The sequence below is a fragment of the Procambarus clarkii genome, chromosome 4 (assembly GCF_040958095.1).
Source record: "Procambarus clarkii isolate CNS0578487 chromosome 4, FALCON_Pclarkii_2.0, whole genome shotgun sequence".
Classification (NCBI taxonomy): Eukaryota; Metazoa; Arthropoda; class Malacostraca; order Decapoda; family Cambaridae; genus Procambarus; species Procambarus clarkii.
Window position 1 is genome coordinate 22,366,922 of NC_091153.1, and position 22,196 is coordinate 22,389,117.

The following is a 22,196-nucleotide window of genomic DNA, read 5'->3' on the forward strand; positions in this document are numbered from 1 at the left end:
CTATTATGCCAGCTGCATTGACACTGGGACAGAATGTTTTGCAGGATATAAATGCAGGCCAAGGTACTTTGAAAGATTCAATTAGAAAACGCGGTATGGAAACATCGAAAAGTATAGGTCCTAAATTGTTAGCAGGTGGCAGAATAACGAAAAGAAAAACGAAAAGACCTGCCTATATAAAGAAAATGGATAGATATAAAGACGTGTTTTCATAAAAACAGTACTAGTTGTATGCTAGACGCAGACATGATGAGTGTAAATGCTCCTAGTGCAGCATTGCAAGTTCCTTTAGAAAATTATACAGCTGCTATAAGCGATGGCTTTCCTAAAGTTAATCCGCATAGAATGGTTGAAAGTACGATATTTTCAAGACAGACACAGGATATTTTACCTGTGAATTCAAGTATTAACAATAAATTTAAAGACTCTTATATTGAATTTCGTATCCCAGGAGTTAAGGGACAATTTATTGATCTTTCGAGCTTGACGCTAGAACTGATGGTTGAATTAACGGGACCTGACGGAATTACGGCTTTAGCGGATATTAAAAATGTATCAATAGTCAATGGTTTGTCCCAGACAATGTTTAAAGCTGTAACTGTTTATTTAAATGAGCAAGTGGTGGAAACTAATTCACTATTTTCATATTTATCATATGTAAAGCTAATGACGACGCTTTCTGAATGTAAAGCTGAAAGATTTAAAGAACTGACGTATTTCTATAATGATGTTTTTCCTGAAAAATATGATGTAGATTATTTTAAGAATGCCTCAGAAGACCTTAAATCTAGATTTGTAAAGTTAAAAACTGAGGGAGTAAATTGTTGCTTTAAACTGCTATTGGACATTACAACTTTGAGCGAATATCTTTTGGATGGAATTGATATTCGTTTGAGATTAGAACTTAACAGTGATCCGTGGGTTATAAACAGTATTGAATCTGGATATAAGTTTAACATAAAACTAGCTAGAATGTGGATTGATCGGATAACTCCATTTGCATCTGGATTGGAGGCTATTAATAGAGCTCTGGCTGAACAAAATACGCCAGTTACATATACGTTTGATAAGACACTCCACAAGACGTTCATTCTTGGTAATGGGCAGCAGAGATTAAGTATTGATTGGAGGCTATTAATAGAGCTCTGGCTGAACAAAATACGCCAGTTACATATACGTTTGATAAGACACTCCACAAGACGTTCATTCTTGGTAATGGGCAGCAGAGATTAAGTATTGACCAGCCATGGGGGAGCATTATCCCAGATAAATTATTTATTATGATGATGGATATGGAAGCAATATCAGGAGCGTATACACTTAATCCACTTTATTTCGATCACTGCGATTTACCTAATGTATATATTACACGTGATGGGACAAACTTATTTAATATAACTTGCAAGTTCCCGAATAAATGTTCGAAACTATACTACGAGACTCAAAATACAGTAGGCTTTAATGCTTGCAATACCTTGACATATAATTCATTTATAAAAGGAAGAACGTTACTGGCATTTAGACTAACGCCTGAGGAATTGAGAGATACCCTTCCTATAGAGGCTTCGGGTAACCTGAGAATTACATTTGAATTTGCTGTTCCAGCGAAATCAAATAAAGTTATTATTTTATTCGGAATTACAACGGGAGTATTGAGAATTTATTCCGATAGGCGAGTTGTGTGTGATACAAGAGCATGAACTGCAAACAAATTAATACGGCATTGAACGATATGAAAGGTAGTAAAGCTAAATATATTGGATGCTATTTAGCGACGGATATATATAGAATAATGAAGCAAATACGGGATAAACCGATTATGTTTATAATAAATACCTTAGGAAGAGACTCTAAGGAAGTAATGGGTCACTGGATTGCTGTATATAAATCTAAACGGAAAATAGTTATACTCGATTCATATGGAATAAATGTGTATTCGCCATACATTTCGGAGTTTTTAAATTATTATAAAGACTGTGATGTATACACGTTTACAGAGAGACTTCAGAGTTTAAATACTTACGTATGCGGGCTATATGCGATGTTTTTCTGTTACCATCTTTCAAACAAGGATCTAAAAACTGCAATAAAGCTATTTGAAAGTAGTTTTACTTATGGAGAATATATGCAGAATGATAGGAACGTAATGAGGCTATCTTATGCTTTATTTAAAAATATGCCGAGCTGCTATGAAACGCTGTGTTATGATAAGAGCGATATTTGTTGGAAAATGTGCTTGGAGACGACTGGCTGAATGAGGCTATAACAAATTATCTAACGGAAAATGGTGAGTACATTTGTTTAGAGGTTTTATGTGTCTGATAAATATTGTACATGTGTAAATGCTATCTGAAACTGTTATTCTTTATTTACAGAGATGAAGAGTGAATAGGACGGATATTATACAAGCGGATTGAGGAGCGAGCTTCTTAGAACTTCGGGCTAACTGAATAGTTTATTATAAATTGTGTAAACTAAGAATTAGATGACTAAATAAATTATAAATAAATAAATAAGTTTTATTAACGCCTAATGTATATATATAAATTATTACGGTGGCGAACGCTGACAATGACTGGTAGATGACAGGGCAGGTAATCAGGTGATGATTGCCTCGGGCAGATAGCCTGGGGCAGGTAGCTGGGGCCAGCTTAGTTAGTCTCGGAGGCAGTTTCAGTATTAAAGGTTACATTGAGATGCTTCGGTTGATTTGTATAAAACTGACTGGTTAATGAAAAAGGAATAAAACATTAGTATGTCAGAAAAATAGGAAGAGGGAATAATATGAAGAGGAGAGAGAGAGAGAGAGGAGGGACGGTCCAGATATTACGGAGAAGATAAGATAAGATATGATAAGAGGCGACCTACAAGAAGCGTCTGGCTGGCAGGGCCTAAGGTAAATAAAGGTGACGCGAGAGATTGAGAGGTAAGGGGGGAGGGAGGTGATGTGAGGTACGAGACCTGAAAACCTTGGTCAGCACAGGTGATTTTCTAAATTTACATGAAAACAATGGCCTACATAGACGATTTTTGTAAGTTGAAAACATGTAAAATATGTCCGTAGAGTTCTCATGGAAACCCTAAAGCGCTACACACGATATTTGAATTTCTCCCATAAGGCCTTAACAAACTTCTAAGTCTCGGAAATTATTTTTCTCATAAGAATTCCATACTTCTAAAATCTCGGAAATTACTCACTCATAAGAAATCCTTAATCCAAAATCTGTGACTCCCCAAATTCACCTGAAAACCCCCAAGCGCTACACGGGATATTGGACCTGAAAAAAAATATCACCTGTGGCGCTTACACCCCACAGGGGTCCTCGGCCAGAAAAAAAATATCACCTGTGGCGCTTACACCCCACAGGGGTCCTCGGCCAGAAAAAAAATATCACCTGTGGCGCTTACACCCCACAGGGGTCCTCGGCCAGAAAAAAAATATCACCTGTGGCGCTTACACCCCACAGGGGTCCTCGGCCAGAAAAAAAATATCACCTGTGGCGCTTACACCCTACTACTGTCAAGCACAAGACTAAGCTGGAAAAAGTCCAAAGGTATGCCACTAGACTAGTCCCAGAACTAAGAGGCATGAGTTACGAGGAAAGGCTGCGGGAAATGCACCTTACGACAATGGAAGACAGAGGAGTAAGTGGAGACATGATCACAACCTACAAAATCCTCATGGGAATCGACCGGGTAAACAAGGATAAACTATTCAACACTGGTGGTATACGAACAAGGCGACACAGGTGGAAACTGAGTACACAAATGAGCCACAGGGACGTTAGAAGGAACTTTTTCAGTGTCAGAGTAGTTAACGGATGGAATGCATTAGGCAGTGATGTGGTGGAGGCTGACTCCATACACAGTTTTAAATGTAGATATGATAGAGCCCAGTAGGCTCAGGAATCTGTACACCAGTTGATTGACAGTTGAGAGGCGGGACCAAAGAGCCAAAGCTCAACCTCCGCAAGCACAAAAGGTGAGTACAAAGAGGTGAGTACACACACACACACACCTGTCCCCCCTCCCCCTTCATCCCATACCCTCCCTATCCCTCCTCCCCCCCTCACCCCGTATCCTCCATGTCCCCCCCTATCTCCTTAACCCACACCCTACCTGTCCCCCCTTCCCTTAAACCCGCACATCCCACCCCAAAATCCTCTGAGACCCTGCAAACCACCTCACAGATCTTCTCACCCAGGGAACAGCTTCCCACACCAGCAGAATGCTCGCCAAGAAAGGGACAAGAAAATGAACAGAAGAAAGTGAGCTTCAAGGCGATGTACACTAACATAGATGGGATTACAAATAAAACAAGTGAACTCGGAGAATGGGCGCTAGAAGAAAACCCAGACATAATAGCACTCACAGAAACAAAGCTAACTAAAATCATAACAAATGCAGTGTTTCCACAGGGCTACTGTGTAGTGAGGAAAGAGAGAGAAGGGAGAGGAGGAGGTGGTGCAGCTTTGCTACTAAGCGAAGGTTGGAGTTTTGAAGAGATGGTAATTCAGAACTGTGAAGGTTTCAGTGACTACATATCAGGCACCATAGCAACTGGAGGACAGAAAATTATAGTAGTAGTCATATATAACCCCCCACCGATTGTCAGAAGACCCAGACAGGAATATGATAGAAACAACTTGGCCATCATCAATATAATAGAAAGAGCAGCTTCTGTGGCTAGCAGCAACGGATCCAGACTACTAATCATGGGAGACTTCAACCATGGGAAGATAGATTGGGGGAACAGAGATCCACATGGAGGCCCAGACACATGGAGAGTTAAGCTGCTGGATGTGGCAACAAGAAACTTTCTAAGTTAACACGTCAAGGGACCGACAAGAATGAGAGGAGGGGATGAACCAGCCTTGCTTGATCTGATATTTACCCTAAATGAGTCGGATATAAGGGAAGTTAAGTTGGAAGCCCTCTTGTGAATGAGTGATCATAGTGTATTGAGCCTTGAGTACCTGGTTGAGCTAGGAATTATCACCCCCAAAAAAGAACTGGGAAACAAAGGGCTAGCGTATCGAAAGGGAAACTATGAGGAGATGAATAAATTCCTATAGAATATACATTGAGACACAGAACTCGGAACCAAGTCCGTACAAGACATGATGGACTATGTCACCCAAAAATGTCAGAAGGCTGTAAGCAGGTTTGTCCCAGCCCGACAGGAAAAAACAGAGAAGCAAAGGAAGAATCCGTGGTTTAATAGGGAATGTATGAAAGCAAAGGAGCTAAACAAAACGGCATGGAGGAACTTCCGTAATAACAGAACACCAGAAAATAGAGAGAGATACCAGAGAACCAGGAACGAGTATGTTCGTGTGAGAAGAGCAGCTGAGAAAAGGTATGAAAATTATATAGCTAATAAAGCCAAGACCGAATCAAAGCTACTACACAGTCACATCAGGAGGAAGACAACTGTGAAGGAACAGGTGATGCAACTTAGGGTGGGCGAGGACAGGTACACAGAGAATGACAAAGAGGTGTGTGAAGAACTCCACAAAAAGTTCCAGGTCTTTACAATAGAACAGGGAGATGTCACGGCGCTAGGAGAGGTGACAGCAAACCAGGTGACCTTGGATAGGTTCGAAATTACAAGAGATTAGGTCAAGAAGCACCTATTGGAGCTGGATGTGGGAAAAGCTGTTGGGCAGGACAGAATCTCACCATGGGTATTGAAAGAATGTGCAGGAGCACTTTGCTTGCCACTCTCCATATTGTATAGTAGGTCGCTGGAAACGGGAGACCTACCAGAAATATGGAAGACTGCTAATGTAGTACCAATATACAAAAAATGGTGACAGACAAGAGGCACTGAACTACAGGCCAGTGTCCTTAACTTGTATACCATGCAAGGTGATGGAGAAGATTGTGAGAAAAAAACTAGTAACACATCTGGAGAGACGAGACTTCGTGACAACCCATCAACATGGGTTCAGGGAGGGTAAATCTTGCCTTACAGGCTTGATAGAATTCTACGATCAGGTGACATAGATTAAGCAAGAAAGAGAAGGATGGGCGGAGTGCATTTTTTTGGACTGTCGGAAAGCCTTTGACACAGTACCCCATAAAAGGTTGATGCATAAGCTGGAGAAACAGGCAGGAGTAACTGGTAGGGCGCTCCAGTGGATAAGGGAGTACCTAAGCAATAGGAAGCAGAGAGTTACAGTGAGGGGTGAGACCTCAGAATGGCGTGAAGTCACCAGTGGAGTCCTACAGGGCTCTGTACTTGGACCTATCCTGTTTGTGATATACGTAAATGATCTCCCAGAGGGCATAGACTCATTCCTCTCAATGTTTGCTGACGACGCCAAAATTATGAGAGGGATTAAGACAGAGGAAGACAGCTTGAGGCTTCAAGAAGACCTGGAGAAGCTGCAGGAATGGTCGAACAAATGGCTGTTAGAGTTTAACCCAAGCAAATGTAATGTAATGAAGATAGGGGTAGGAAGCAGGGGTCCAGATACAAGGTATCATTTGGGAGATGAAATACTTCAAGAGTCAGAGAGAGAGAAAGACCTGGGGGTTGATATCACGCCAGACCTGTCCCCTGCAGCTCATATCAAGAGGATAACATCAGCAGGATATGCCAGGTTGGCTAACACAAGAACAGCCTTTAGAAACTTGTGTAAGGAATCTTTCAGAACATTGTATACCACATATGTCAGACCAATCCTGGAGTATGCGGCTCCAGCATGGAGTCCATATCTAGTCAAGGATAAGACTAAACTGGAAAAGGTTCAAAGGTTTGCCACTAGGCTAGTACCCGAGCTGAGAGGTATGAGCTACGAGGAGAGACTACGGGAATTAAACCTCACTTCGTTGGAAGACAGAGGAGTTAGGGGGAACATGATCACCACATTCAAGATTCTCAAGGGAAACAACAGGGTTGATAAAGACAGGCTATTTAACACAAGGGGCACACGCACTAGGGGACACAGGTGGAAACTGAGTGCCCAAATGAGCCACAGAGATATTAGAAAGAACTTTTTTAGTGTCAGAGTGGTTGACAAATGGAATGAATTAGGAAGTAATGTGGTGGAGGCTGACTCCATACACAGTTTCAAGTGTAGATATGATAGAGCCCAATAGGCTCATGAACCTGTACACCTGTTGATTGACGGTTGAGAGGCGGGACCAAAGAGCCAGAGCTCAACCCCCGCAAGCACAACTAGGTGAGTACAACTAGATGAGTCCACATACACGCACACACACACACACAAACACACAAACACACACACACACACACACACACACACACACACACACACACACACACACACACACACACACACACACACACACACACACACACACACACCAACACACAAACACACACACACACAAACACAAACACACACACACACAATATCCAACACACATGATGCATGCATAATTCAAGAAGGGAGAGGTGGAGGGAGGGTGAGAAGGAGGGAGGGAGAGAAGGAAAGCTGGAAAGAGGGACGAAGGATGTGAAAAGAGAGGGAGGTGATGAGAGGGAGGGAGGAGGAAGAGGTGTCAAAAGGTAGGGAGAAGCAGATGGGTGATGAGAGGCGGACGGAGGGAGAATGAGACGGATGAAGAGAGAGAGAGAGGTATACTGAAGGAGAATAGGAGAAGGTGAAGGAGGGAGGAAGAAGGTGAGGAAGGCAAGGAAGGAGAGCTGGGGGAAGGGATAGGGAGGATAGCCCAAGAGAGACCCAGACAGCCTCCACCACACAAGAAGTAACGTACCTGCGGATGTGTTTCCTGTGGCGGATTACGTCCCACGAGGCGCAGACCAGCAGGGCGGTGAGGGCGTGCTCTTTACACAGGGTGCCCGCGCCCGCCAGCGCTCCTGCACGCCGCAGCCACCCCCACCCTCCCACTCCTGCTTCGCTACCTCCCCCTCCAACACCCCCTCCTCCTCCTCCTGTTCCTGTTCCATCCCCCTGTACAGCCTCCACCACGCTGCCTGCTGCACCTTTTCTGTTGCTCTCCCAGCTAGATGGCATCACGTTGGCGCCTGTGCCGTCAACATAAAGGGCTAATCCTCTTCTTCCTTCCCATACTGCTGTTCCTCCTCCTCCAGCTGTTCCTCCTCCTCCTCCAGCTGATCCTCCAGCTGCAGCTGCTGCTGCTGCTGCTCCTCCGTCACTCTCTTCTGCGTTGGATGACTCTTCACAGTCGCCCTCTATCGCCCTAGTGGAAAGAAACAGGATTATTCTGTTTAAGTATGTTATTCTCTCTGTTTTTGTATTTTCCTAAGCAATTTTTTTACGTGTTTCCCCACCAACCACTTGGGCTGGACAGTAGAGCGACGGTCTCGCTTCATGCAGGTCGGCGTTCAATCCCCGACCGTCCATAAGTGGTCGGGCACCATTCCTTTCCCCCCGACCGATCTCTAAACCTTATCCTGACCCCTTCCCAGGGCTGTTGGACTTGCATATTTAACAATCGATTGACAAGTTTTCATACGGATTAATAACAATCGGTAATTTCTTGAATTTTTTATGGCTATATGATATTGTTAGGCCTATGTTAGGGTTGGGATGCTGTCTTAGTTACGTGGTTGATTTAGGGTCGTTTCCAGTAGACATGAGAGTTAATGAAACACGCTGTGAGTCGTAGTTTCGTACAGAGTCAAGCTGATACAAACGCTACTGGAGTTGTCCGTATTTCGAACAAGCACATTGGCACTTAAACGCCCCTTGTGTTCTGATATTTCGTACAAGCACATTGGTACTCAGACGACCCCGTGTGCTGATATTTCGAACAAGCACATTGGCACTCAGACGACCCTGTGTTCTGGTATTTGGTACAAGCACATTGTCATTCAGACGCGACCCTGTGTTCTGATTATGGCTGAAATTGTTCTTCCATGTCAGCTCCAGCGGACAGAGTCGAACTGAACGCAAGACTCTCCTCCATATGCACTCAGTGAGCTGCTTGCACTACGCTCCAGCACTTGTCAGCAGAGACTCGAATGTACCATGTTTCTGGCTCTACCATTATTGCAATCCATCATCACACTTGCTCGGCCATTCAGCGATCGACCCCAAAGACGCATATATCAATTTTTAACAGTCTTTTAAAAATTTATAGTTTCTTATATAAATTATTATAAGATGTTAGAATTTGGTGTATAATTAAGCCTATATTAGGGTAGGTGTGTAGGTTCTGGTATTTATTTGTAGTTATAGTACATGAGTGAAGCATTTATAGAGGAGCGATTCGAACAGAGAACGTCAGCGAAGCACTGTTCGGAAAAAGTTGGAACGTCATCAGCTGAGCCGTGCAGCCCGTCGTCATAAACAATGACCAAATCCATGTTAATCTAGCGGATTTGGTGGCTGGATTAACGAGCATTTAGCCTTTATGGGGTTTGGGCTGGCATATGGATTCGGAGAGTTGGGACTAAACATAGGAAGTGAACGAAGCACTCTTTGGGAATAGTTCAAACGCCATCAGTTGGGAGTCGTGTGTTTCGTATTCATTAACTTGGGCGGACGGTGGCTGAATAAACAATCATTTAGCCAGTGTTGATGAGGTCGTGTTGCGTTGTTGTTTTAGATGCACCTACTATGAAAAAAGTTCCAAGTAGCACGGGCTATGGTGAGCCCGTAGTGGACTTACCTGGCAATGGAGCGGGGCTGTAACTTTTTCTCGTGTTGCGTTACTGCCTCGCATGTTCTGGTTGAGCGTTGGGCCTAAGGCCTCTCATCCTCGGGAGGGTCGTTTAGGCCACCACAAGAGTTTACTTGACCAGCCATCAAGTACACTTCATTGTCCAGTACACCCGGGGGCATTGTCTTGAACTATAGGTTACTTTTAGTGTACATACACCGAGAAGGTGGAGACACTTGTCTGTGTAGACAGACTAACTCATCCTCGAGCTGTGTTCATCCACGCTGCCACCGACCACAAAGACCCATTGGTATATTTCAACTTATTATATTACTCACATTTTTATTCGAACATAGTCTCCCCAGCTTGGCACCTTCTTAAGATAATTACTTACTTTAATAAGTATTAATGTATATTATAGTTTATTGTATAGTTTGGCATAGGTTGGGTTAGGCAAGGTAGTTTTGTTGACCAAACTACACACTAGAAAGTGAAAGGACGACGACGTTTCAGTCCGTCCTGAACCATTTTCAAGCCGATTGTGAGAATGGTCCAAGACGGTCCGAAACCTCGTCGTCCCTTCACTTTCTAGTGTGTGTGGTTTGGTCAACATATTTCAGCCACGTTATTGTGACTCCTCATCTGCAAGGTGGTTTTAATACGTGGGTGAAGCATCTTGAGGTTATCTTGAGATTATTTCAGGGCGTTAGTGTCCCCTTTGCCCGGTCTTCGACCAGGCCTCCACCCCCAGGAAGCAGCCTGTGACAGCTAACTAATACCCAGGTAACTATTTTACTGCTAGGTAACAGGGGCATATGGTGAAAAAAACCCTGCCCATTGTTTCTCGCCGGCGCCCGGGATCGAACCCTGGACCACAGGATCACAAGTCGAGCGTGCTGTCCGCTCGGCCGACCGGCTCCCGGCATATAGAGAGGTGTGATTCGAATCCTGGAAGAGAGCGTATTTATGCCCAATAACAGCTCGAATGTAATCATTTGAGCCGCGTGGAAAGTGTCTTTCAATCACAAACAGTGGGTGTGGATTAACGAGCAGTTGGCCATTGTTTATGAGGGTGGGGGGGGGGGGGGCAGGTATATAAGGACACGCATATACTATTCTGTCAATGTATTGTCTGGATTGCCTTGTTGGCCACCATGGGGTTCAGACATGCTCGCCTGATCTGCCAGTTGCTGCCTGGAGTTGCGAAGGGGCGGGTGCAGTTTGGCGTGTCGGCGCCATGGGGGCTCCCCCATGTTTCAGTCCCTGTTGTGCGTGCCCAGTCTATAGGTGTCGAGTTTTCTGCTTGAGCGGGATATCCTGAGATGGGATTGGTGCTGTGTGACATGCTGCGGGTCCCTGTGGGGGATATTTATGGCGTTGAGCTGGTGACTGCCTGTAGGGTGATTGTTGTTGTTGTTGTTGTTGTTGAGTTAGGGGCGACGACGATCGTGGGATCGGATGCGCCCCGGCGTACCCGTGAAGGGTGAATCGCAAAGCCAGGAAAGGCAAAATGCTAAGCCAAAACGCGAAACGAGTGACGCCAAGCACTAGAAACTAATATGCCACACGGCAAAGCTACGCACAAAGGGAGAGGCAAAAGCACATAATAGAACAGGGCAAACAAACAGCCAGAAGGGCACACAGCATGTCAGAGCAAATACACAAGAAATCAGAGCACATACTTGCCCGGGAACTTGGTCCCGGGAATCTTACATTGAACGCCTCCCAGAGCACCCATTGCCAAGGGTCTCGTCCATCCACTGGGGACGCCATAACATCCGGAACCGGGGCATCAAACACCTGCAAACTGGGGACCCAGATGGTAGAACTCATGAGGCGAGAAGTCGCCACTCGCCCCCACAGGAAGGGAACTTGCTCCCCACGAAAGCACTCAGGTCCGTCAGACAGCAGTAACTCGGCAATCTTCGACCAGTGACCCAGTGGCATCACAGACGCCGGCAACACGTCCCCCAGGGCCTCAACGCGCACCCGCACCACAGGGGTACTTGCGGCCCCGGGCACACCACCAGACGACAGCAGGGAACCCGGACGGCGCGCATCCTTCCGTAACGTCACCACCAGGCCACGCCCAGCACCATCTCTGGCAGCGGAAGCCACCACCCCCCACTGTGGAGAGTCCCCCGGCGGAGAAAAAACCGAAGGCACGTCCGAGACACAGGCATCAGCACCGGCAGGCACATGGACCTCCGCCACCACGAACCGCGGAGACAACGACGCATCCGTATCTACACTGTCAACATCCGAAGCCCCACAGTCACTGAAGTCACCAGCGTCGGCCCAGGAAGAAGACGAACGCCGGGAACGTTTGGGCACCGGCCGGATATCGTCAGAGCCGGTAAGTGACCCAGAAACACGGGTACCACGAGCCGAAGGAACCGACGCCAGGACGGCAGCAGCCTCTACCACAGGGGGAACCGGGCCACACACAGCAGGAGGCTCCGCAGCCACCCCAGCACCAAGCACATCCGGGACCCAAGTCACGGACACAGGGCCAGGCGCAGCATCAGAAGACGAGGGAGAAGACAGCGACGTCACACAGGGCGCTCCAGGAAGGCCCACGGGAGCAGCTGGGACAGCGACAGGATCAGGCAGACCAATCGACGGTACCTCAAGAACCGGAGGAGGGACGGCAACAATCGGAGGAACGGCAGGCGCCGCCGGGGAAGCTGCAGCAGCGAACGGGACGCTCACCTCCTCAACCCCGGAGTCCTCCTCCAGAGGGAGCGGCGGGAAATCCTCCTCACGGAACAAGTTCACAGGAGCGACCGGATCAGCAGTACACCCGGCAGCCTGATGCCCCAACAAGCCACACCGGAAGCAAGTACAGGGTTGCCGGGCATAAAACACACGCACGTAGTACCCCAACAGCCGGACAGATCTCGGTATGTCCAACCTCAGTCGCATCCCGAGGGTCCGAATGTTGGTCTGCACACCCGAATACGTGCCAGACGACAGGGAGTTCATCCGCACACTGACGACGGAGCCGTACCTCTGGAAGAATCGCCGGAGGAGACTCCATGGGGGCGCCATGAACACTGACATACGTCACAGCACCACTACGGTCTGAAATGGTCACAGACCCGGTGCCGTCCTGTAACTGCAAAGTACGTCCCTCGTACCTCCGGAAGAAAGCACGGTACACCGCCTCACCCACAAACTTGATAACAACACGGTGAGCAGTTACCAGCTCAATGCCATATACGTCCCCAACCTAGACACGAATCATGTCACTCAACACCACGTCCACCAGCGGGTAACCAGCACGGCCAGTAAACTCCAATCCGATGGAGTTTAACCACACGACAGCGGGAATAGGGCCGCCCATCGCAAACCACGCCACGTCTCCACCACCAGGAACAGCAGGGAGGGTAAACACCCCCACACCCCCTGCCGGCAAAAACGGCAACGACCACAAACTGCCGGAGCGGACAAGTGACACGTCCTCACTCAACGGCAGCGCAGGTGGAACTCCTAGGGTGATTGTTAAACTAACGACAGAGGAGGTGTATAGGGCGTTTTTACGTCGTTACGAGGGGCAGATATTGCCCCTGCTCGAAGATGCAGGCACTGTGACTGTCTCCGATCACAGTGGTGCCGTCACTTATGTAAGAGTGCATGGGGTGTTCCTGGAATTTCCGAAGGGGCTGCTGAGGCGGTATTTCGGCCAGTTTGGAGCGGTCGTCAGTGTACTCTCTCGGGACCTGCTCTCATCGGGTCCACTAAAGGGTGTGCGGTCAAATATTCGCACCCTAGGATTGAGGCTGCAGGCAGACATTCCATCTCAAGTGAAGCTTCTGGGGTGTTCTGTTCGGGTGTTTTATGCTCGTCAACCCCGTACGTGTTATCGTTATGGCCTCTTGGGCCATCATGCTGCTGGATGCTCTGAACCTGCCGTCCCGCCCGTCAACCTCTTCCATGAGGAGGATTTCCCGCGGTTCCCTGTGGAGGAGGATTCGGTGGCTGTGGATGTGGATGACTCTTTAGCTGCTGCCGTGCCATGTGTGTCGCCTCCTGCTGATGTCGCCCAACCTCCATAGGCTGTGTTGCCTGGTGGGGTTGCCTTTCCTCAGGAGGTTGTGTCGCCGTGGGATGTTCGTCCTGCCCCCGGTAGGTGTCCTGGATACTCCTGTGGTTCTTCCGGCTCCAGTCTTCACGGCTCCCCCGTCTTTCTGTTCTTATCTGTGGTGCCTGTCACTGCACCCTCGCCATGTGCCCAGGCTGTGCTGGGTGGTGGGGTGGCTGTGGGGCCTCCTACTGAGCTCGACCTGGTTCCCCATATGGTTGAGGATGCTGCCATCCTGCGGAGAGCATTAGTTCGCCCGGCTTGTGTTGACTTGGTCTCTGGGTCAACATCTGGCACTGATGATGTGCGGCTGGTGCCCAAGCGTTCCCGGAGATCTTCTGATTGGGCTGATGCGGGAGAATTCGATGATGGTGGGTCTTCCAGTGACAGTGGTGAGGTTCCGGTTGTGTCGCATTCCTCGGTAGTGGCGGAGGTCCATGTGCCTGCGGCTGCCAGTGTCAATGTTTCTTCTAGTGAGGTGCTTGTGGAGCTTGCTTCCGGTGCTTCGGCTGCGTCGGATGGTTCCAGTTCTGCGTGGGGGGTGGTTCCTCCTGCTGGTGAGCGTAGTGACCTGGTGGTGGCGTTAAAGAAGACTACTCGCTCTGGGGGGTTCCATGGCCCCAGTTTTGTCCCCTGGTTCATCAGCGGCGGTTTTGCCACTTCTCGAGTCTCCGGCCATCTCTACTGGGTCTACTGCGGTGTCGGGTGTGGGGTTGCCGTCTCGGCAGCCTTCGTTGTCTTCGCCTGTGCGTCCGGCGGCGGGGCCGTCTCGGAGGTCTGCATCCGCTTCTTTTGTGTCTTCTGCCTCCCTTCACTCTGCCTTACCTCATTATGCGACTTCTGCCACCCAGCTCCGGGTGCTGCCATTTCCACCTGATCTGGTGGTTCCCGAGTTTATGCACACCCCCCTGAAGCAGGGGGATTGTTGTCCTGCCGACAGGGAGTACTTAGTGTGGGAAGCTTATAAGCAGGAATATCCTCTGCATGATTTTCCTGGGAAATATTCGCCTCCCACTGACGAGTTTCCTCCTTTTAAGTGATTTTTTTTGTGTGTGTGCTATGTGTTGTGTCCGTTTGTGTGCGTGGGTGCATGCGTGTGTGCGTACGTGTGTGGGAGTATTTTATTTAATTTGTTGTAGTTATGTATTTGTACCTCTCTGTGTGGTTTTCGGGGCCAGTTGGCTTGTTTTGTGTTGTTTCATGGGTGGGGCTGTTGGGTGCGGGTTTGGGTATTTTGTCATTGTACTGCTGTGCTTATTGCTTTTATTGTCGGCCCTTCAAACCAATCTTTTGTGTATTTGGTAATTTATAACTTTGTGCCATTGTAATTTATAACTGTGCCTTAGTAATTTCTGCCTTTGTGTCTTTGTCCTTTATAACTTTGTGCCTTCGTGATTATTGTAATCTGTTTGCCTTACGCATGCTTGCCTGTACGCTTAAATTTGAACGACACGTCTTGCACTGTTCTTTTTCTACTATCTTGTATTATGTCTGGTTTTTGTTGTCGGCCCTTCAGGCCGGTGTTTTCTGTGTTTTTGTGATTTTGTACTTTGTGTAGTTTTCTTGTGTTTATTTCCATTACCCTCCCGTATTGTATTGTTGTTAATTTTTACTGTGTTCTATTGTGTTTCTGCTCATTGTTGTATTTTTGTTGTCGGCCCTTCAGGCCGGTATTTAGTATATTTGTCTTTCTTTGTTTTGTGCTTTTGTATTTGTGTTTGTGATCTGTTTGTTTGTTCTTATTTTATTGTATTTATTCGCATGTACGCATGTAAAAATAAAAAAAAAATAAAAATGTATTGTCAGAATAGTACATTGGAACATCCTGATGATGTTCGAAGCTTTCACTCGAGAGTTCCTTCATGTGTGTCAAGCTGTTCTCTAACTACTGTTGACCATTCTTAATAAATACTGGACAGTTGCCTCCATCTGTTTAGGTATGAAAAGTACTTTGAGACATGACTCATAACTGATTATGTATATTGAGTTCCAAATGTTCTTGAACACTATTTTATTAATTTCCTATGTTTAAACTGCATCTCTATAACACTTCTTCCAGATACTTGAAAAAATAATTAACGAAACGAAAACACACAACTAACCATAGGCCTAACAATACACGTAATTATAATGTTTGATAATAATAATTTATGAGCAAATATTTATTTTATTAAGTGAAAATGTATGAATGCAAGTTTGGAAACGGAAGCATCATGAACTAGTCTAAACTGAGAATGGGCTAAGATATTGACCAGGGTCCAGATTCACGAAGCAGTTACGCAAGTACTTACGAACGTGTACATCTTTCCTCAACCACTCCCAAACTGTCTGGCTCGTTGTCGCCGTGAGGGGGCTTGGTGGGCAGCTGCCGAAGTGTGATGCTCTGTGGGTCCTCTGTCCTTTTGCAGCCTTATGCTCCTGCTGCTGCCTTTACCAATTTTGCCAGACCTCACACCCTTTTACTCGTGTTTCTTTTTCTCCCCCCCCCCTCCCCTCTTCTCCTATCAAATTGTCATTTCCTGCCGACCTTTTGCCTGTTTTGATTATTCTTTCGACCTTCTTTTGTTTTGACGCTCGGGTGTTTGAGGAGGCATACTCTTGCACCCGTAGAACTGTAGTACCCAACGTCTCGAGCGAGGGGACCCTTTTATTGTCAATCCTCCTTTCGTCACTGAACCCGATCTCGACGGACTCACGGTTCTTAAGGTGGCGTTTGTGGGGTGTTTACTCACAACACACCCTTGGGAGGCCCTGGCAAGATCGGCAATAGCGTCTTGTTGGGTGTCCTGCCTCTAATTGTGGCTCCATGGTGGGTGTGGGGGCTCATTCGTGAATGAAATTTTTCCTCGTTTTCATGGCTGATAATGGTTCCCTTGTATTTTCTCAGGCTCGTGGGGTGGGCGACCAAGCCCCCGAGTCGGACTGTGTTGGAAGACCAGGCCCTGTAGCCCCTGCTGCATTGGGCCCCGACGACCTGACTACTCCCCTCAGCTCCCCTCCCTCCTCTGCGGTTGGGTCGAGTCCCCAGCCCCCAGTGGTGACCACCTCGTCCCCTGGCACGGTTCCGTCTCTCATTGTGACTACTGCGCCTTTTACCCCCATGAACTCCGGGGGTTCTCAATGCCGTTTCCGCCACGGCCGCACTCGCACGATCCCTTCCTGTAATACTACTTACAATGCCTTGTTTGGTCCCGCTACGTGGGCTAAATACTTTGATCTCCACCATCTGGATTCTACTCCTCCTGACGATTTCTCCCTCCATAAACACCTTGTTGATTTAGTAGATGCCTCTGTTACTTTTAACTCCACCAGTTATGGTACGCGTGTCGTCGCTGCTCCTTCTCAGGATGCAGCTACTCGCTTAGCCGCTTTGTCCTGCATTGGAGAGACCCCTGTTCGGGTCTCCAAGACCGCTCGGTTAAATGCCAGTGTTGGCACTGTTCTCCTCCCACACCATGTTGCAACTGGTGTTCGGGACCTCAACGATTGCCATGAGGATATTAAACATATCCTCGAAGCCCAAGGCCATTCTGTCCTCCAGGTGGACACGTTTACTCGACCCCCTCGTGGTCATCGCCGTCAGCCCCTTCGAGTTGTATAAATCACCTTTGATAGTAGGACCCTTCCGCCCTCTATTATTCTTGCTGGTGCCAGATGCTCCGTTCAGGAGTACATTCCCTCTCCTAGACTATGCAATAAGTGTTGGAAGTTCGGGCACGGTGTCCTCAAATGTACCAGTACTGTGTATCTGTGCCCTTTGTGTGGGGACGATGGTCATTCTAATTCCGAGTGCACTTCTCCCCAGGCTCACTGCCTCAATTGCGGTGAAGCCCACCCTACCTTCTCACGTTCGTGTATGCACTACAAACTCGAGGAAGCCGTCCTCAACTTGAAGCACCGTGATCGTCTGTCTTTTCCTGAAGCGAGACGCCAAGTTCGTCGTCTTGCTCCTTTCGCGGGCGTCTCCTACGATCGCGTGTTGCGTTCTACCTCTCCTCGTCCTTCCCGTCTTCCTCAGTCTCACAACCGTTTCCAGGCCTTAAACCCGACCACACCCACCACCTCCTCCCTTATTCCTTTGTCTCCTGTCCCAGATGGTCTCCCTCACTGTTCTCTATTTGGGATTTCCCCCCTTCCTACCCAGTCCGCCATATCTCCTTTGTCTTCTTCCTCATCTCCCCCCACTCTTTCTTCCCGACCCTCCCCCCAGTTTCTTGACCCTCCGCGCCACCTGTCTGTCCAGGTTGATATCCATCATCCTCCCAGCAATCTTCGTGTTGTTCGCTCTCGTTCCTCTTCTCCTGCTGAGACCATTGACTCTGTCGCCCAGTACATTGTTACTGGCACGCCTGACTCTTTGAGCCAGAAACGTAAGCCTGGCTCCTCTCCTTCCTCTGCGGCGGGTAAGAAGGTTTCGTTTTCTTCCTCGCCCCCTCCCTCTGACTCTGTCACTACATCCCCCTCCCATTTCAGTAGTCGAACCCCCCCTGTCTCTGATATGGAGGTTTCTTCCGCCCCCGATTCCCTCTCTGTTGCTGCCCTTCCTGAGGTGCACTCCCTGATTTCTGCCCCCCCCCCCCTCCTCCAACTGTCCTTGCCTGCCCCTCTCAGTTGTCTCCTCCTCCTCCGGACCCCGTCAGTCCGCCTCTGGTCTGTTCTCTCGCTCCCTTCCCTCTCTCCTTACTAAGTTTACCCATGCCCCCTAACCCTGATTTTGCCGACCCTGCTCCTGACCCTGCTCCGGACCCTGCTCCGGACCCTGATCCTGACCCTGGTCCTGAGATCCTTTAATAAACTGTGTTCCTCTTTCCCTTAATTTCTTTCTTGTTCTCTGTTACTGTCCTTTCTCTTTGATAATGTCTATTCTTCAGTGGAATATTCGTGGATTTTATGCCAACTTCCATGAACTCCAACTTCTAATTACACAGTTTACACCACTTTGTGTTTGTCTCCAGGAACCAATGCTTGGTGCTCGTTCTGGTCACTTTCGTGGTTATTCCTTTCTTTCTCCCTTCCCCCCAGCTCTTGCTGGGGCCCATAACTCTACTGCTCTCTTAATTCGTTCTGATATTCCCTTCGTCCCCCTACTTCTTCCGTACCCTATCCATTGTTCTGCTCCCAGTGTTTTTGTGGGTAAATGGTATACAGTCTGTTCCATTTATCTCCCTCCAAATGTCCCTCTTTCCCTCCCTGATCTTAAGCACCTCCTGGACTCCTTGCCAGAGCCGGTGCTCCTTTTGGGTGATTTCAACTGTCGACATTCCCTCTGGGGTGATGTTCTGACAAACACCCGAGGCCATCTTCTCGAACTGTTCGTCCTCGCTTCATCTCTATCTCTTCTGAATTCTGGTGAGCCCACTCATGTGGACTCTCCAACTCGCACCCTTTCCTGTCTTGATCTTTCTCTCTGCTCGTCGTCCCTCTACTTAGATTTCACGTGGCAGTTTCTTGATGACCTCCATAACAGTGATCATTTTCCCTTCCTCGTTTCCTTTTTCTCTTTCCACTCTCCCCTTTCCTTCCCTAGGTGGCAGTTTGCCAAGGCTGACTGGTGCCTATTCAACCTCCGCGCTACTCTCTCTGACCTCTCCTCTCTGCCTCTTCCTCGCGCCCTCCTCCTTTTTTATGACACTGTCTTCAACGCTGCTCTCAGCTCTATCCCTCGCTCTTCCTCCCGGGGCACACGGAAGTGTGTTCCCTGGTGGAATGCGGACTGTGCTCGGGAAGTCCGCTGTAAGCGTGCAGCCTGGAAAAAATAACACCGCCGCCGGCAGACGGCTGATTCTTTTATTCTGTTTCAGAAGGCAAGTGCGGTGGCCCATAGGGCCATCCGTACTGCTAAACGTGAGAGTTGGAAATCTTATGTTTCCACCATTACATCCGATACTCCTCTACCGCAGATCTGGAAGAAGATCCGCAAGATTGCGGGCAAGTTCGTTCCAGATGTCTCACCGGTTCTCCACCTCCGTGGGACTCTTGTGGCGGATCCAGTGAAGGTCGCGGCTGAACTGGGTTCCCACTTTTCTTCTGTTAGCTCTGGTTCTCATCTTCCTCAATCCTTCCTTCTTCGTAAGCCTGTTCTTGAATCTTATCCTTTAGATTTCCACACTCTTCTCCGCCTTCCCTATAACGATCCTTTCTCTCTTTCTGAACTTCAGTCTGCCCTGGCCCTCTGCGGATCTACGGCAGTAGGCTCGGATGATGTTCATTATGAGATGCTTCGCCATCTCTCTCCGTGCACGTTTCAGTATTTACTGAATCTGTATAACCTGGTCTGGGAGTTGTCATCCGTCCCTGAGGACTGGCTCGATGCCGTTGTACTCCCTATTCAGAAACCAGGGTCTCTCGGTACGTCCCCTAAGGACTTCCGCCCTATTGCTCTCACGAGTTGTGTTTGCAAGCTGTTTGAGCATATGGTAAATGTCCGTCTGATGTGGTTCTTGGAACACAATCACCACCTCTCTCCTTCTCAATATGGTTTTCACAAGTGCCGCAGCACGACTGATGTCCTATTGAACTTGGAGGTCTATATTCGTACTGCTTTTGCTGCGAAGACCTCCGTTGTTGCTATCCTTTTTGACCTGGAAAAGGGTTATGACACGACTTGGAGATACCATATTCTGTCCCAACTTCATTCTTTTGGCCTTCGTGGTAATCTCCCTCTCTACCTTCAAAGCTTCCTCTCTCATCGTACCTTTCAAGTCAGGCTTGGTGCCACTTTCTCTGCCTCTTTTCGGCAGTATGAAGATGTGCCCCAAGGTAGTGTTCTGAGTACTACTCTTTTTCTGGTTGCCCTGAATGGTCTCCTTTCCTCCCTTCCTTCTGGCATCTTCTCCGCTCTTTATGTTGATGATCTTACTCTTTGCTGTCGAGGTGATGATTCGCCTCTCCTTCAACGGCGGCTTCAATTTGCGATTGATGCTGTGTCATCTTGGGCCACCAATCATGGCTTCAAGTTCTCTACTACTAAGACTTGTGCCATGACTTTTACTCGGAAGCGGGTCGTTCTTCGTCCCTCTTTGTCACTTTATGGTCATCCCCTTGAGTACAAAGATTCCATGAAGCTTTTGGGGTTATTCTTTGACACTCGTTTGACTTGGTCGCCCCATGTCTCTTACCTCCGTGTTGAATGCTCTAAGGCCCTTAACCTACTTAAGGTTTTCTCCCATACTTCTTGGGGAGCGGATAGGCGCACGCTCCCCTATTTGCATTCCTCTCTCGTCCTGTCTAAGCTCGATTATGGTTGCCCTGCATACTCTTCTGCTTCTCCTTCTACTCTTCGCCGTCTTGATCCTTTGCACCATACTGGGTTGCGCCTCAGCTCTGGTGCTTTTCGTTCCACTCCTACCCTCAGCTTGTACGCTGACACTGGCTTCCTCTCTCTCCAGTACCGCCGTGATCGCTACAGTTTTCGCTATCTTGCGCGATCCTTACAGCATCCTCACTCTCGCCTCTATCGTGCTTTGACTTTTACCCCTCCTGTAGTTCCTGTTCCTCTTCACCACCTTCCTCTTTCTGTCCGTTTGTCTAGCTTACAAGATCTCTTTCGGTTCGTCTTACTAATGTTTCTCCTCGTATTGTTCCCTCCTTGTCCCCGTGGAGGGTCCCCCTTCCTAAATTTTGTACTTTTCTGACCCGCATCACTAAAGCTTTTACCCCTCCTACAGTTCTGAAACGCCTCTTCCTTGAGCACTTTTCTTCTCACTCCCACTCCGCTCCCATCTTCACCGACGGGTCAAAGTCGGCTGACGGTGTGGGCTACTCTGTTGTTTTTCCTGACCATACTTAAATGTGTCGCCTTCCTCCGGAGGCTAGCATCTTCACAGCAGAACTCTATGCTATTCTCTATGCTCTTCGTCTCCTGCTTTCCCGGGGGCAATCCTCCTTCGTGGTAGTAGTTGACTCTCGTAGTGCCCTCATGGCTTTAGGGTCCTTTAATCCAGTCTACCCTGTGGTCATCGAGATTCAACATTGGCTGTTTCTTATCTCCAGTAAATTTAAGTTGGTTGCGTTTTGCTGGGTTCCCAGCCATGTTGGTGTCTCTTTAAATGAGCGTGCGGATGCTGCTGCTAAGGACGCTTTCCGCACTTGTCCCATCTCCCATAAAGGTGTTCCTTATTCTGACTTTTACCCAGTTATTCATGCCTCCATCCTTGCCCGATGGCAGAGTTGTTGGTCTTCTGTTCTTGGTAACAAACTGCGTACTCTTAAGAGTTGTATGTCCCGGTGGCCTTCCTCCTGCCACCGTAACCGGCGGTGGAAAACGGCTCTGGCTAGATTACGTATTGGCCATACCCGTTTAACTCACGGTCACTTAATGGAGCGCTGCCCTGTTCCTTATTGTCCGAATTGCATTGTCCCTCTTACGGTCATACATATCCTTGTTGAATGTCCTGACTTCCAGAACGAGCATGTGTCTTGTTTTCCGACCGCCCCCCGCGGTCGCTTGTCCCTCGATAGAATTCTTGGCGACTCGGATACTTTTGATATC

General features: G+C 48.0%; 1 protein-coding gene across 1 annotated transcript in view; it reads right to left on the reverse strand.

Annotated features, from left to right (window-relative positions):
- Positions 1 to 387: 387 nt before the first annotated feature.
- LOC138370780 (PE-PGRS family protein PE_PGRS26-like) overlaps positions 388 to 22,196 on the reverse strand; it is a 38,359-nt gene continuing 16,550 nt past the window's right edge. The window contains exons 3-4 of the mRNA XM_069335385.1: positions 7,750 to 8,196; positions 388 to 391 (exon numbers count right to left, since the gene is read on the reverse strand). Coding sequence (XP_069191486.1) covers positions 388 to 391; positions 7,750 to 8,196 — 451 coding nt within the window. The remainder of the gene's footprint in view (positions 392 to 7,749; positions 8,197 to 22,196) is intronic.